This window comes from Pseudophryne corroboree, chromosome 9, assembly GCF_028390025.1.
Source record: "Pseudophryne corroboree isolate aPseCor3 chromosome 9, aPseCor3.hap2, whole genome shotgun sequence".
Classification (NCBI taxonomy): domain Eukaryota; kingdom Metazoa; phylum Chordata; class Amphibia; order Anura; family Myobatrachidae; genus Pseudophryne; species Pseudophryne corroboree.
In genome coordinates this window covers 471,554,602-471,572,303 of record NC_086452.1, presented here as the reverse complement: position 1 = coordinate 471,572,303, position 17,702 = coordinate 471,554,602, and the positions used below count along the sequence as shown (strand labels likewise).

The following is a 17,702-nucleotide window of genomic DNA, read 5'->3' as shown; positions in this document are numbered from 1 at the left end:
TACCGCAGTGTTACAGTGTGAAGACGGCAGGTGCCGGGGGCTCGCTCCTGCGCGGTCACTGGTCGGGGATATACCGCAGTGTTATAGTGTGAGGACGGCAGGTGCCGGGGGCTTGCTCCTGCGCTGTCACTGGTCGGGGATATAAAGTCTCTCAGACTCGTGACTCCGTTCTTCTTCATAATATCAGCAGTGATTGCATTAGTCACTTATGTCTATGATCCGCCGTATCGCGGGGGCCCCCAAGGGCCAGAACCACTGATCCGATTGTACTGACAGAGGCAGATTTTATTTTATTTTTGGTATAGCGCCAACATATTCTGTAGCCATGTAAAACGTCATGAGACTGGAGGCGGTGTAACTAGAGAGAATGACCATATCCAATGCTGCGGAACACTAAGTACAACGTGACTCCCACAGAGCAAGTCAGAGTCATTGCCTCCATCTATAACCGTGACAGCAGGTTCCGCAATGTACAGATGAATCTAATCCCCCCCCCCCCCCCCCTTCCTGCCCTCGCTGCCTGGCCTGCCGCCCTCGTGTCTTATTTACTGGTCTCCCCTCCGTAACCCCAATGTCACCCCGCCATGTAATTATTAGGGTGACACCATGCTGGGTATTTACCATAAAGGGATTGTCCTCTTTGTACCCCGATTACGTAAAGCTGGGGCCACAACCAAGGAGTCCGCCCGGATTGTAACATTGCACAGCCCTGGGCTGCTATAATGCTCAAAATCAGGCCACAACTACCTCTATACCTGTGGGAGTACTACAAGTCCCACGCACCTAGACTGCCGTGACCTAATGTAACCTTGCTGGGGAGCACAGGATAAGTATGTATATTAAAGAACAATACTAACAGATCACTATTGGACAGCCCGTGGAACTAAAAATCCCAGCGTGGCCCTCCAGCTGCACACACTGTACTTAGCGGACATGGGCTGCAGCTGTAGTATTCAGAGAAAGATACCGACGCATATAAAGGAGACAACCAAACTTTATTCTGGTTCAGAAGTTCTATACAATACATAGGCAGACACTGGGCGGCTGGGGGGGAGCTGGGGTCTCAGGATCCTTCGCTAAGCGGCAGCCTCCTCTTCAGCGGAATTATGTACAATCCATTCTTGGCCTCTTTCAATCTCCACCAACGCCCAAGTCTGCAGGAGAGAGAGAGAGGGGAGACTGAGCACTTAGGGGGGACAGACAAAGCACAGGGCGGGGGACAGACTGAGCAGAGGAGCCATATCTCGGTGCCAGGCATCCCGCACATTAGATGCCGCACTCACCTGTGTTCCTGACCAACCCCGGCCACCAGAAAATCGGCTGAGCTGGAAAACTGCAAACTGTTCACAAACCCGACCTGTGGGCGACAGAGTCCGGTTATTATGTAACGCAGCCAAAGACTGAAGCCCTCAGCCATTCACGCGGACTCCGATCCAACAGGACTGCAAAGGCGCCAGACATTACCGGGAACGCAGCCTACAAATTCATTTAGATCCATCTCTCTCACTGGACTAATGGTTCAGCCCACAGAATGGCGGCCTCCACTGCGCGGAAGGCGTAGGTGCGCTCCGTGAGAGTATAGACCGGCGATATTGGTGCAAGCCAGCAATATACAAAGCAGCATCGCATTGGACGGAGAGATACTGCAGCACTCACCAGGGGAATGGTGCAGAGCGGGTGCAGGCTGCGGAACGCTTCCCCGCACTGCCAGAGACGCACACAGCCGTCATCGGAGCCTGGAACACACAATGACACCAGTCAGGAGACATACGCCCCATAGTAACCGGTAACATACAATTCACCACGTCCAGGTGACACAGCGAGCGGAGGCAGCCGGGAGCCTAGGAACAGACGTGAGCACCGCCCTCCGCCTCCCGTACTTACAGCATGACACATACAGCGGAATGGTCACCTACCCGAGGCCACCACATCACTGTTCAGGGCAGCACACACCGACGACACCCAGTACGGCTGCTCAATGCCGACCTCTCCGTGGCTTCCGTGAGAACATCTCACCCGTGCCAGAGGCTTCTTCTTTGACACGTTCCACAGCGCAAGCGATCTGAGAAAGACAAAGGGGAGGGGACTCCTGTGAGGTCATCTACGGCAGCCTCCGATGTCAGGACCTCCACCCACGTCACATTAGTCTCCCCCCCCCCCCCCCCCCCCGTTATCCCACACACTTATATGGACAACTTGCTAGTGTGAGACAAAACAGACCCTTCTCCAAATTCCTTAACGACCCACATGACCTCCGGAAGCATTCATCTCTAATTCCATCCCATCAGGACTGTCTTCCCAATCTGGTGGAACCGCTATGCTATAGATAGCCCCCATCACTGTGTATCCTTCCTCATTCCCTATAGAGTACAAGCTTGTGAGCAGGGCCCTCCTACCTCTGTGTCTGTCTTATCGCTGTTGTTTCCAATTCTACAGCGCAACAGAATATGCTGAGATATATAAGAAAGTGTAAATAAATAGATACTGTGGTAAGAGACCCCAATACAATAATGGGACCCAATACTGCGGTGTGAGACCCCGATACATTAGCCAGACGTAATACTGCCGTGTGAGACCCTGATACTGCGGTGTGAGACCCTGATACATCAGCCGGACCTAATACTGCGGTGTGAGACCCTGATACATTAGCCGGACCTAATACTGCAGTGAGAGAAACTGATGCATTAGCCGGACCCAATACTGCGGTGTGAGACCCTGATACATTAGCCAGACGTAATACTGCCGTGTGAGACCCTGATACATCAGCCGGACCTAATACTGCGGTGTGAGATCCTGATACATTAGCCAGACCTAATACTGCGGTGTGAGACCCCGATATATTAGCCGGACCCAATACTGCGGTGTGAGACCCTGATACATTAGCCGGACCTAATACTGCGGTGTGAGACCCTGATACATTAGCCGGACCTAATACTGCGGTGTGAGACCCTGATACATTAGCCGGACCTAATACTGCGGTGTGAGACCCTGATACATTAGCCGGACCTAATACTACGGTGTGAGACCCTGATACATTAGCCGGACCTAATACTGCGGTGTGAGACCCTGATACATTAGCCGGACCTAATACTACGGTGTGAGACCTTGATACATTAGCCGGACCTAATACTGCGGTGTGAGACCCTGATACATTAGCCGGACCTAATACTGCGGTGTGAGACCCTGATACATTAGCCGGACCTATTACTACGGTATGAGAACCTGATACATTAGCCTGATATAATACTGCGGTGTGAGACCCTGATACATTAGCCGGACCTATTACTACGGTATGAGAACCTGATACATTAGCCCGATATAATACTGCGGTGTGAGACCCTGATACATTAGCCGGACCCAATACTGCGGTGTGAGACCCTGATACATTAGCCTGATATAATACTGCTGTGTGAGACCCTGATACATTAGCAGGACCTAATACTGCGGTGTGAGACCCCGATACATTAGCCGGACCTAATACTACAGTGTGAGACCCTGATACATTAGCCGGACCTATTACTGCGGTATGAGAACCTGATACATTAGCCTGATATAATACTGCGGTGTGAGAACCTGATACATTAGCCGGACCCAATACTGCGGTGTGAGACCCTGATACATTAGCCGGACCTAATACTGCGGTGTGAGACCCTGATACATTAGCCGGACCCAATACTGCGGCGTGAGACCCTGATACATTAGCAGGACCCAATACTGCGGTGTGAGACCCTGATACATTAGCAGGACCCAATACTGCGGTGTGAGACCCTGATACATTAGCCGGACCTAATACTGCGGTGTGAGACCCTGATACATTAGCCGGACCCAATACTGCGGTGTGAGACCCTGATACATTAGCCTGATATAATACTGCGGTGTGAGACCCTGATACATTAGCAGGACCCAATACTGCGGTATGAGAACCTGATACATTAGCCTGATATAATACTGCGGTGTGAGACCCTGATACATTAGCAGGACCCAATACTGCGGTGTGAGACCCTGATACATCAGCCGGACCTAATACTGCGGTGTGAGACCCTGATACATTAGCCGGACCTAATACTGCCGTGTGAGACCCTGATACATTAGCCGGACCTAATACTGCGGTGTGAGACCCTGATACATTAGCCGGACGTAATACTGCGGTGAGAGACCCTGATACATTAGCCGGACCAAACACTGCCGTGTGAGACCCTGATACATTAGCCGGACCTAATACTGCAGTGTGAGACCCTGATACATTAGCCTGATATAATACTGCGGTGTGAGACCCTGATACATTAGCCAGACCCAATACTGCAGTGTGAGACCCCGATACATTAGCCGGACCTAATACTGCGGTGTGAGACCCTGATACATTAGCCGGACCTAATACTGCAGTGTGAGACCCTGATACATTAGCCTGATATAATACTGCGGTGTGAGACCCTGATACATTAGCCGGACCTAATACTGCAGTGTGAGACCCCGATACATTAGCCAGACCTAATACTGCAGTGTGAGACCCCGATACATTAGCCGGACCTAATACTGCGGTGTGAGACCCTGATACATTAGCCTGATATAATACTGCGGTGTGAAACTCTGATACATCAGCCAGACCTAATACTGCGGTGTGAAACCCTGATACATTAGCCGGACCCAATACTGCGGTGTGAGACCCTGATACATTAGCCGGACCCAATACTGCGGTGTGAGACCCTGATACATTAGCCAGATCTAATACTGCCGTGTGAGACCCTGACATATTAGCCGGACCTAATACTGCCGTGTGAGACCCCGATACATTAGCCGGACCTATTACTGCGGTATGAGACCCTGATACATTAGCCGGACCTAATACTGCGGTGTGAGACCCTGATACATTAGCCGGACCTATTACTGCGGTGTGAGAACCGGATACATTAGCCGGACCTATTACTGCGGTGTGAGACCCTGATACATTAGCCGGACCTATTACTGCGGTATGAGACCCTGATACATTAGCCGGAAATAATACTGCGGTGTGAGACCCTGATACATTAGCCGGACCTATTACTGCAGTGTGAGACCCTGATACATTAGCCGGAAATAATACTGCGGTGTGAGACCCTGATACATTAGCCGGACCTATTACTGCGGTATGAGACCCTGATACATTAGCCGGAAATAATACTGCGGTGTGAGACCCTGATACATTAGCCGGACCCAATACTGCGGTGTGAGACCCTGATACATTAGCCGGAAATAATACTGCGGTGTGAGACCCTGATACATTAGCCGGACCTAATACTGCGGTGTGAGACCCTGATACATTAGCCGGACCTAATACTGCGGTGTGAGACCCTGATACATTAGCCGGACCCAATACTGCGGTGTGAGACCCTGATACATTAGCCGGACCCAATACTGCGGTGTGAGACCCTGATACATTAGCCGGACCCAATACTGCGGTGTGAGACCCGGATACATTAGCCGGAAATAATACTGCGGTGTGAGACCCCGATACATTAGCCGGACCTATTACTGCGGTATGAGACCCTGATACATTAGCCGGAAATAATACTGCGGTGTGAGACCCTGATACATTAGCCGGACCTATTACTACGATATGAGAACCTGATACATTAGCTGGACCTAATACTGCGGTGTAGGAATCTGAATAATAACATTAGGGGATTTGGCAGGCTGTCACCACAAGGCAGTGCGGGTTGTTACCCTATTACAAGGCGGCTGCAGTCTGTGTGGTTACCGAGCATTAGGAAGTATTGTGCCAATGTGATCTGTAGTTTGTCCCACCCAAGTAACAGCCGCCCTCTGCCGACCTATGGATCCTTCCAAGGAGACCAGTAGGGAATAGGGAATGGCGGGTGTCTAACACACCAGACATAAGAGACCATACACCCCCCGCCTTGCATGGACGGTGACGGATTATAGCATGGCCACAGCCGGGAGACTCACCCATCGTCCGCGCCCGAGACCATGTGCTCCTCGTTTATCAGCCGTATGCAATCTATAGATCCGCTGGCAGACAGGAAACAAGAGATTCAGTGACACTGCCCATATTCATCACCGCAATGTATAGGCTCATACACACAGCCATGGACACATATACACCTGAACATGGCGCCCACGTTATAACATATACATACACACAGCCATGGACACATATACACCTGAACATGGCGCCCGCGTTATAACATATACATACACACAGCCATGGACACATATACACCTGAACATGGCGCCCGCGTTATAACATATACATACACACAAGCATGGACACATATACACCTGAACATGGCGCCCACGTTATAACATATACATACACACAGCCATGGACACACATACACCTGAACATGGCGCCCGCGTTATAACATATACATACACACAGCCATGGACACATATACACCTGAACATGGCGCCCACGTTATAACATATACATACACACAGCCATGGACACATATACACCTGAACATGGCGTCTGCGTTATAACATATACATACACACAGCCATGGACACATATACACCTGAACATGGCGCCCACTTTAGAACATATACATACATTTGAATCTGAGAACATTTAATGCAACACAATACAGAGTTATGTGAGAGATCCCTCGTACGGCATCCCACAATAGGGAAACACACAGAAGCAGCCTCATATAAACACTGAAGATATATTCCGGTGTCATCGGATTGCTGAGGACACTACAAGATGTAATACAGTCACCCTCCACCTGGGGTCACTATAGAGCCTTTCCAGCATCACCGGTCATAGCTCCACGCCCTGTCCCACTACCGGTTATCTGGATCTCATATATGTATATGGATCTTATCTTTACATTGATGGTCCGATTAAAAACCCTTTACTGCTTTGAAGACTGGTGAGTGCTCCTGCCTTTTTTGGATTCTTTGGATTTGTGCTAGAGTGGGATTTTTTCTCATCTATCTGGATGCCACCCCAGCAAGTTTATATGCAACACGTGAGTGTGGACACTACCTATATATAGGTAGTACACACATATATATATATATATATATACACACACATACATACATACATACATACATACATATACACACACCACACACACACACACATATATATACATACATATATACACATGCCGCCACGGGGCTATAGATCATGACACCACATGACTGTATATGAAGAGCCCATTACTTTTGGCGAGTAGTGATGTCATCAGTTACATTTGGCGCTGGTATGGGTTCGGATGCACGGTTATGGCCTAATGGCGCTTTCGCTGAGCGATGTAGATTAGGCTCAGATTACTGGCTGCACAAGAGACGCTACCGCTTGCCTCCATTTTCTAGAAATCTCTATATTAGTACATAGAGGTCACTATTATCCCTGCTCTCTTCGTACCAGGGGCGTTTCGGCCAGCACCAAAACCTCCAAGTCTGCATTAATGGACGGCGCTCGTTACCGGCAGCGCTGGCCGCGGGGATATTTATATACCTGTAGAAATGCCATACAAGTCTGTGTGCTGCTGCCACTCTGGATTCAGCCTATGCTAAGGTCGGAGCTCCTATTGCCCTGACAAATGCGGCTCCGTGCCCTGCACGCTCCTGCACTCTAATATCCTGTCGCCCTGTACCTGGCTTACTTCCTATGGCTAATCCCTGACATTACCACTGTCCCTCTATCCGTAACTCGTCTATGAGGACGCAGGCACCGGTGTGTTCCTGACGCTCTTTAATATGGATTTCGCGCTTCTTTTATTTCTGGTCAAAAAAAAAATGCCCATTTGCTCAGTTTGTCTCCCAGCGCATTGTTTGTAGGAAATTCCCAATAAATAACCCTTGATTTTAAAACGTAGCAAGGAGCTCCCTCTAGTGGCTGCATCTGTGTATTGCGTATCAATGGAACAAAAAAACAAAAACACAAGATAAAAATTAAACCTTTATTTGCTTTAACCTCCCCTTCCATCAAACGTGATGGGGTGAATGTTATAGCGTGCGAGAATGCTCTCCCATTAATTTAAAGCTGCAATCATTTACACAGCAAATCCAACCTTGTTTTGCCGTGTAAATGCCACAAAAAACAAAACAAAAAAAACAACGTATTTATACGCCGAACCCAAAACGTTCCACAATTCCTTACAAACCGCCTCAGGGTCAATGAGCTACTGGTGAGTGTGCAGGACCCAGAAGCCCAGCCTATATTGCCAGCCCTAATAACAGGCAACACAGGTTACCCCCTCACCCCCCTACTCACTTATGTCCACTGAACACCAGCTGGGTTTCCTCCGCTATCTTCCACACTCTCACTGTTCCGTCTCGGCCCCCTGACGTGACGCATCGCTCTCGACTAAGGCTGTCCAGTCCGGTTATACAATCCTGGTGGCCAAACCTAAAGGCAAAACAAAATAAAAAAATCTCTCTCAAAAACAAGATTCCAACCAACCCAATCATCAACAGATCTTCATGTGGGGACCGGAAGGACTCTGGTGACATTTTGATCTCCTGGACTGGCCATAACTAAACCCTAGTGATGACCCTGTATCACCAGCTCTTACTGTACTCTAAGCACCTGGGTCAGCCCTGTACTCTTTGTGCAGGTCTACAGATAACAGAGCATTACGTGGACCCTGAATATCCAGGAGACCATCTCTCGTAGGGTAAGATCTAATATCTCCCATTACCGTTATAGATGCTGGTCTCTAGATAAGTTTCATTCTGGAACATTGTCCCTCTGAAGCCCCTTATAGCTGTAGTCTGACGCCCGGCACTACTCACAGCGTCTCTATGTAGGAATTCTCCGCAACGTTCCACACTTTGACGGAGCGGTCATGGGAGACGCTGAAGAGCTGGTAAGTCCCTTTCTGGAAGGACAATCCCTGGGGAGGTAGAAGGAGAGGAATAAGATTAGCAGCTGGGAAGAACCTGGAACTAGGAGACAGGATGAGGAGTAAGGGACCTACAGAAACAGCATCTCGGTGGCCCTGGAACTTATGAAGATGCTGACAGGTCTCTGCGTTCCAAATAAAGATCAGCTTGTTCCGATCTCCCGAGGCCTGGAGGAGAATATGGACATGGTTATCACACCAGACCTGACATAACCCCACTCATATCCTATACACCCCTCATGGCCTCACCAGGTATTTCCCATCGGAGGACACCGCCATGCACAAGACATGTGCAGTGTGGCCCAAATGTCTGTCTTCACAGCCCTTCCGGCCACCAGGGATCTTGTGCACCTTCTTCCCATCAGACGTGGACCCTGCAGAACAAAGGGAGGTCTAGAGATGAGACGTTCTTTCACCATCCATGATGGGAAGTCTGTCCATGGCCTTTCTCCCTACACACCACACTAATTGTGGATACAGAGGTGTCCTTACGCGCCATGCAGCAGGAGAGGTCTCATACATCCAACCTCAATACACAATGCAGCACAAGATGCCTCATACATCCAGCATCAATATGCAATTGCAGCAGGTGATGCCTCATACCTCCAGCCTCAATATGCGATGCAGCGCGAGATGCCTCATCCATCCAGCCTCAATACACCATGCAGCGCGAGATGCCTCATCCATCCAGCCTCAACATACCATGCAGCGCAAGATGCCTCATCCATCCAGCCTCAACATACCATGCAGCGCGAGATGCCTCATCCATCCAGCCTCAATACACCATGCAGCGAGAGATGCCTCATACATCCAGCCCCAATACCCCATGCAGCGCGAGATTCCTCATACATCCAGCCTCAATATGCAATACAGCAGGAGATGCCTCATACATCCAGCATCAATATACCATGCAGTGCCAGATGCCTCATCCATCCAGCCTCATTACACCATGCAGCGCGAGATGCCTCATCCATCCAGCCTCATTACACCATGCAGCGCGAGATGCCTCATCCATCCAGCCTCAATACACCATGCAGCGCAAGATGCCTCATACATCCAGCCTCAATACGCCATGCAGCACAAGATGCCTCATACATCCAGCCACAATACGCCATGCAGCGCGAGATGCCTCATACATCCAGCCTCAATACGTCATGCAGCGCGTGATGCCTCATACATCCAGCCTCAATACACCACGCAGCGCGAGATGCCTCATACATCCAGCCTCAATACACCACGCAGCGCGAGATGCCTCACACATCCAGCCTCAATACGCCATGCAGCGTGAGATGCCTCACACATCCAGCCTCAATACACCATGCAGGCGAGGTGCCTCACACATCCAGCCTCAATACACCATGCAGCGCGAGGTTCATCATACATCCAGCCTCAATACACCATGCAGACCAGGATGCCTCATACATCCAGCCTCAATACACCATGCAGAGAGAGAGGTCTCATACACCAAGCCTCAATATGTCATGCAGCACAAGATGCCTCATACATCCAGCCTCAATGCACCATGCAGAGAGAGAGGTCTCATACACCCAGCCTCAATACACCATGCAGAGAGAGAGGTCTCATACACCCAGCCTCAATACGTCATGCAGCACAAGATGGCTGGCATAAGTGAGAGCTGGTTCCTGCGCAACTCTGCTAGATGTTGTGCATATTTACATTTAAATATTGCAACAATTTACACTCCAAGCCTAAAGAACTGTACTTTTATCTGAAACGAACCATGTACCAGAAATTACTTTTCTTCATTGTACTCCATAGTTTTTTCTCTAAAACAATAACATCCTTCATTCTCCCTGCTACTCACCCCTCTGTACACATTTCTGCCTCAATTATTCACTCCCCTCTTTTTAACACTCATGAGATTTTTACTTATCTCTCTACTTTGACAATAACATCCACAACCGGACACCATAAAAATCATTCACAAACCTCCAACTTCTCTCTCTCCTCTGCTGCTTTTAGCTGGTGACATTTCCCCAAATCCAGGACCCAATCACTTGCCCCACTCACATTCACCTGATTCGCAGCAATAAAGAAATTCAGCCAACCTCAAAAACATCACGTCTCCCTGCACCCTCCAAATCACTAAAATGTCCCTTATGGAATGCACGCTCCATTTGTAACAAGTTAACATCCATACATGACCTCTTCATATCTAACACCTTCAATCTGCTTGCTATAACAGAAACATAACTCACACAATCAGACACTGCCTCCCCTGCAGCACTGTCACATGGTGGTTTCAACTTCAAACACACCTCCAGGCCTGGTAACAGTAAAGGAGGTGGGGTTGGATTACTTTCCCATACACAGTTCTACCACAAGTACTATCACTCACATAAACAACATTTGAAGTACATTCCATCAGGATTTACACTCCCTTCTCTCTGCGTGTTGCAGCTATCTATCGCCCACCTGGGCAACCCAAACAATTTCTGGAAGATTTTTCTGTCTGGCTCCCTCACTTCCTATCCTGACATCTCCACCATCATCATGGGCGATTTCAATATTGCTATTGATAGTCCAAAATCTGCTGCTCATGCCTCCAAACTATTCTTTCTAACCTCCTCTCTCAGCCTCTCCCAATGGACTGACTCCTCTACTCATCAGGAGGGCCACTGCCTTGATCTAGTATTCACCAGACTATGCTCAGTTTCTGAATTCATTAACACTCCTTTCCCTCTCTCAGATCACAACCTTATCACCTGCATGCTCTCCTCCATTATTTCAAACTCAGAGTCATTGAAGTCCTCTAATCCTCCTCAAACCCGCAGAAATATTAACACAATTAATTTTCAAGAACTGTCCACCTCTCTGCAACAACTGCTCTCACCTATTTCTGCATTTACTTCTCCTGAGATGGCTGTATCACACCTGAACGAGATTCTAGAACTAGTCCTTGATGAAGTGGCTCCAGCTACCCATCCCACTCCACGTAGGTCAAGATGTCAACCATGGCATTCTAAATTAACAAGACACCTATAAAAACTCTCACGCAAAGCTGAAAGTCAGTGGCGTAAATATCATATTCCTAGCGACTTTCTCACATATAAGACCACCTACCACTCTTATCGTAATGCCCTGGGCACTGCCAAACAAACATATTTCCAAACTCTCATCTCTGCTCAAGCCTCTAACCCCAAATGACTTTTTAATACATTTAAATCACTTCTGAACCCTCCCTCACCCAACCCACCAGCCACTATCAAGGCTCAAGATCTTGCTTCCTACTTCAAGGACAAGATTGATGAGATCTGAGATGAAATGGTATGCACTTCCTCAGCCAGTGACCTACTCAATTATCTATCTGAACACTCTGGCACTCTCTCTTCATTTGATCCCACAAGTGTAGATGAAGTATCTGCACTCTTCTCATCCTCCTACTCCACTATCTCTCCTCTTGATCCTTTACCCTCACAAATAAGTAAAGCTCTGTCTCCTGTGTTCATCCCAACCTTAACATCTGTAATTTCTCTCTGTCTACTGGTATCTTTCCTTCACTGTTCAAGCATGCAGTGATTACGCCCATTATGAAAAAACAAAATTCTGACCCCAACGCTCTCTCTAACTACCATGCCCCTCCAAGCTACTTGAGTGACTTGTCTACTCTCACCTCACACACTTACTTAACTCACACAGCTTACTGGACCCACTTCAGTCAGGCTTTCGTTCCCAGCACTCCAGAGACAGCACTGACTAAAGTAATTAACGATTTGGTCACTGCTAAATCTAAAGGCCATTACTCTCTACTTATTCTCCTTGATCTCTCTGCTGCTTTTGACACTGTTGACCACTCTCTTCTCATACAGACACTACAGTCCCTAGGTCTTCAGGACACAGCCCTTTCTTGGTTCTCATCCTACCTATCTAATCGCTCCTTCAGTGTTCACTTCTCCGATTCCACCTCCTCTTCGCTACCTCTTTCAGTTGGAGTACCGCAAGGCTCAGTCTCAGGTCCTCTGCTTTTCTCTATCTATACCTCATCTCTTGGTAAACTAATCAGCTCTTTTGGATTTCAGTACCATCTGTATGCAGAGAAAACTCTAATCTACCTATCCTCCCCTGACTAGTCACTATCTGTACTGGAAAAGAAAGAGATCACAAAACGGAGACCGTTTGTGATAACCCGGCGCTGTAATAGTGTAAATAGTTATATATTTGAGATGTTTCAGCAGCTAAGCATAAACAACTTGCCAGGTTGCAACGTTAAAATCTAGAGAGAAAAAATTGAAGTCCAAATTGATCCTAATTAAATCATTAAGTCTACATTTTAGTAAACTATACAAGATTGACTCAGTACATATGGTTAGTATCTTAGAATATTACTTGTATATGAATTTTATTACATTTATACCTCCAGTATGTTTCTTATTTTGTGTTTAATCGTTTATAATAATTTTAAGTATCAATTAACCACAACTGATTGCCGTGAAAGCAATCAGACAGGTATATATTTGTGATCATGGAGAGGGGAAGTATCCGTCTTGAGGAAGTCTCCGTTGCTAGGAGACGAAACGCGTTGACGCCCACTCTCGATACACTTCTCACTTGGTGATACCCGCCGAAAGGACCCAGTCCGCAGCTCAGCACAACCGTGACAGCTTCGGTCACAGCTTTTTGCCGCACGCTGGATTCATCATTGCCGCACGGCTGTACAAACACTGGTCGGGTGAGTTCTGTGTGACCCCCGCTGTGGGGCCTAACACCTGTTCCCAGTAGTTTGTTCACGGCGGCTAAATCCATCTAAATTGAACATTGCTGCTATATTTATAATTAACAAAACCTTACCGGGAAAGACGGCAACTACCAGCTGTAATTATAACAGGAAATAAAGCACACATTATTACTCCTCGTGTATTTCATCTAATGAGGACCCTGTTTCTACACTAACGCAGGAACCAGCACGGGAGCATTAATTACAGATTGCACCTTTCCTTTAAAGAACTATATTAATATCTGAGACTGTGAGACTGTCAATTATCCCTGCGGGAATTACAAACCCAAAATAATACACTGGGACGCCAGTGTTGTGATTTTTTTATTATCACCATTTGAATATAATCATTTAACTGTTTTATTTTTATTCTTATGTTTATTTTTATTTTCAGTTTAGTTTATCTAACAAATTGTAAAACTGTCATTATTTTAATTCATTCTATATGTGGCATACTCTGCTTTAATTGATACCATAAAAGTGTTTTTTTATTATCATTTTGAAGTTGTACTGAGTCTATCTTCTTTGTCCGACTGCACATCTAATTTTTGATATATTGTTTCAAGCGCAAAGCATACTCCCCTCCTTTTTTACTATCTGTACTGGGCCGTATCACTGAATGCCTTTCTGCTGTTTCATCCTGGATGACATCTCGCCACCTCAAACTCAACATTTCCAAAACAGAGCTACTTATATTTCCACCGGCCAATAGTAGTTACCAACCTGATATCTCTATCACTGCTGAGAACTCTGCAATCATCCCCGACCCCACAAGCTCGCTGCCTAGCTGTCGCCCCTGACTCTGATCTGTCCTTTGTTCCCACATTCAATCTGTCTCTAAATCATGTTACATATATCTACCAAAGTTATCCAAAATACAACCATATCTTACACAAGACACAGCAAACACTCTAATCCATGCTCTCATTATCTCCCGCATTGATTATTGTAATAGTCTCCTGACCGGTCTTCTCAAACATAGGCTCTCACCACTACAATCCATTCTGACTGCAGCTGCGAGGCTAATCTTCCTCGCTAGACGTTCATCGTCTGCAGATCCGCTCTGTCAGTCCCTCCATTGGTTACCTGTATTCTACCGCATTCAATATAGAATACTTTTACTCACACATAAGGCCATTAACCAAAATTCACCTATGTATATCTCTTCGCTCATCTCAAAATATCTCCCAACCCGACCTCTCCGCTCTGCACAAGATCTGCGTCTCTCATCCACACTCATTACTCGCTCCCACTCACGATTGCAGGACTTTCTTCTGGCTGCACCCACTCTGTGGAATGCCCTCCCACGCACAATAAGACTTTCCTCTAGTCTCCAAACTTTCAGACGTTCCCTGAAAACTCACCTCTTCCGGTTATCACATTCCAGAACCGCTTACATAACCTTCATAAGCTTTCCTATCTGATTATATCCCCACTGTACAGTCCACACATATCCTCCACATATTTTCTCTTTCTTCACTTTCCCTTCTTTCTGACCAGGGTTCATCACTGCTCTGATGTGATATCATGCAACCCACCAAGATCAATCAATGACTATTTCCCTATAGATTGTAAGCTTGCGAGCAGGGCCTTCCTACCTCTATGACTGTTTGTTTATTACCCAGTTTTGTTTCATCATTGTATCCAAAATGTTAATAAATAAGAAATAAATAATGCATTATTTTTTTTGCAGAGAACGCGTCTCATTCGCAACGCAATGCACCTAGGACGCGCAAAGAGACTGTGCTGAGTAATGTGATACCTGTATACTGTGTGTGACTGAGGCTGTATACGGAGCATAATGTGACTAGGACGCACCAGGAGACTGCGCTGAGTTATGTGATATATGACACCTGTATACTGTGTGTGACCGAGGCTGTATACAGAGCAGAATAGAACATGTATTGGAAAAAGCTGCGGCTACTACATTGTAGCACTTCATATACAGACTCAGAGACTCGGTCGCACACAGACATACATACAAGTGTCATGCATCACATCATAGTCTCCACATCCTAGCTGCGCTGCGACTAAGATGCATTTTGAGCAAGGAATAGCTGCCAGACGCTGGAAGACTCGCGGCCAGGCGTGGCAGGAGGGGCCTGCAGCGATGGCTATGAGGTCACATCTGTATTTCATGTTATCAGAGCACAAATAAAGCAACGTCCATATCTCACATTTGATAATGGAGCAGTCTTTGGATCCGGAGAACACGTGGTTGTCGTCCGGCGAGATGGCGAGGCAGGTGACGGGTCCTTGGTGGCCCCGTAGGAGGCGGATTTCTGAAGGCTCCGGAGGCAGCAACTGATTGGAAGAAAAGAAAGGTGTGACGTCATCAAGCAAACATATGAATCATAAATATAGTGACAGAAATAACCTAAGGAAAGAAAGTCCCGGTGCGATAAGATCAGAATGGCAGATGACAAGATAAAGGGAAGGTCGCCTTGCGTAGAAGAGCCGACACTTTATTTGATCACAGAGAGGAGGGATCCCCGCTATAACATAGAGGGCACTATAGGGTGACAGAGGAAGGGGCAATAAGTAGTCACCTCCTTGGCCAATGGACGCTTGAGTTTTCCGCGTTGTTCCAGCTGCAGATTAGAGGGAAATAATCTGATTACAATTCCCCAAGTAATATGGATCGGCAGTCACCGTCTAACGCCCTCCGCCATGACACTTACCACATTTTCCTGTAACCTGGCGCCAATGACGTCCTCACTTTCGTCCTCTAACTTCTCCTCCTCTGAGGGGAACAAATTATTCACACACATTATTTTATTCAGACATGTAGCTGGTAGCGTAATATCATGGCCGCCAGCGCCCGTCCTCACCGTGCGCTTGTAACTGCTGCAGATACTCCTTGGCCAACCTCAGCTTCTTCTCCTGAGCAGTCTCCTCCAGGTCCTCCTCCACATCTGCCGGCTTGGTGCGGGCTGGGGCTCTATGTGGGGGAATGGATGATGGTGAGATGAGACAGGCAGGAAAGTGACAGCAAGCAGATGACGAGACTCACGTTTCTGTGTCCGAGTCGCTCTCAATCTCCTCCCTGAGGTTCACATTATTCCGCTTTCTCTTCTTCTTCTGCGCATCCGCATCTTTAGTCTGAAATTATTAGGAGAACATCTGTGAGCTGAACAGTGCGGGCAGAGTGCCAGCCAAGGGGTCACACACAGTGCGGGCAGAGTGTCAGCTAAGGGGTCACACAGTGCGGGCAGAGTGCCAGCCAAGGGGTCACACAGTGCGGGCAGAGTGCCAGCCAAGGGGTCACACACAGTGCGGGTGGAGCGCCAGCTGAGGCGTCACACACAGTGCAGACAGAGCGCCAGCTGAGGCGTCACACACAGTGCGGACAGGGCGTCACACACATAGCCCCATCACGAAATATGTATAGAGGGCTCAGCTCTAGTGACTCCATACTGACACATACCCCCATCACTGTGTATGACACGTATTACTGCGCATGGCAGAACCAGGACTCACCTCCGCACAGCTGGCGAGGCGCAGACGCACCCCTGTACCCTAATAGTGACAGCGCGGTCACCTGACCCTAACACTCTGTATCAGGCCCTGTACTGATATATTATATATACACACACACACAGGAGATGACAGGAAGCTGCCTGTATATGGCTCATATGGTTTACCATGCTACTGAAGAACCAGAGATCCCAGCAAGCCCAGCCAGCCTGTGGAGTCTATGCAGTAAGACTAGGAGAGAGATAAAGTACCAGCCAATCAGCTCCGGCCATTCACCAAACACGGCCTGGTACTTTATCTCTCTTCAATGCTCAGTACGAGGTCAGCCATAGGCCATGCTGGGACATGTGGTGCCACACCAGAGGAGCCGCAGGCAGAGCAGTGCGGACTCTCCTGGCTCCTCCCAGCCACGGGTACTGACCTCCTCCCGCCGCCTCCTCCCGGTGCCGGACTCCAGACGCTTCTTAATGAACAGCCCGGACATGGTCTGTCTGCAGCGGCCACACGTGTAAGCCTCACGCTACTTCCGGTTACGCCCACTGCGTATCCATTGGCTTGGAGCAGTCAAGCCACGCCCCGGGCCTTCTTATAGGCTGCGGCACACGTGCTCCGTTCTATTGCCGCTATTGGTGTCC

The 17,702-nt window shown here is 48.0% G+C and overlaps 1 protein-coding gene across 2 annotated transcripts; it reads right to left on the bottom strand.

Annotated features, from left to right (window-relative positions):
- Positions 1-978: 978 nt before the first annotated feature.
- Positions 979-17,646, bottom strand: RRP9 (ribosomal RNA processing 9, U3 small nucleolar RNA binding protein). Of its 2 annotated transcripts, none has more exons than XM_063941364.1 (15): positions 17,489-17,646; positions 16,604-16,692; positions 16,422-16,531; positions 16,272-16,333; positions 16,140-16,181; positions 15,768-15,894; positions 9,105-9,229; positions 8,931-9,023; positions 8,746-8,846; positions 8,225-8,359; positions 5,944-6,006; positions 1,917-2,062; positions 1,657-1,736; positions 1,284-1,357; positions 979-1,154 (listed from the first exon to the last, which is right to left on the bottom strand). In XM_063941364.1, exons 1-15 carry the CDS (start codon positions 17,549-17,551, stop codon positions 1,064-1,066), a joined length of 1,401 nt encoding a protein of 466 aa, XP_063797434.1. In that variant the 5' UTR covers positions 17,552-17,646; the 3' UTR covers positions 979-1,063. The 2 variants fall into 2 exon arrangements, with proteins under 2 accessions (XP_063797434.1, XP_063797435.1); XM_063941365.1 differs by lacking the exon at positions 17,489-17,646 and adding an exon at positions 17,235-17,332.
- Positions 17,647-17,702: the final 56 nt, after the last annotated feature.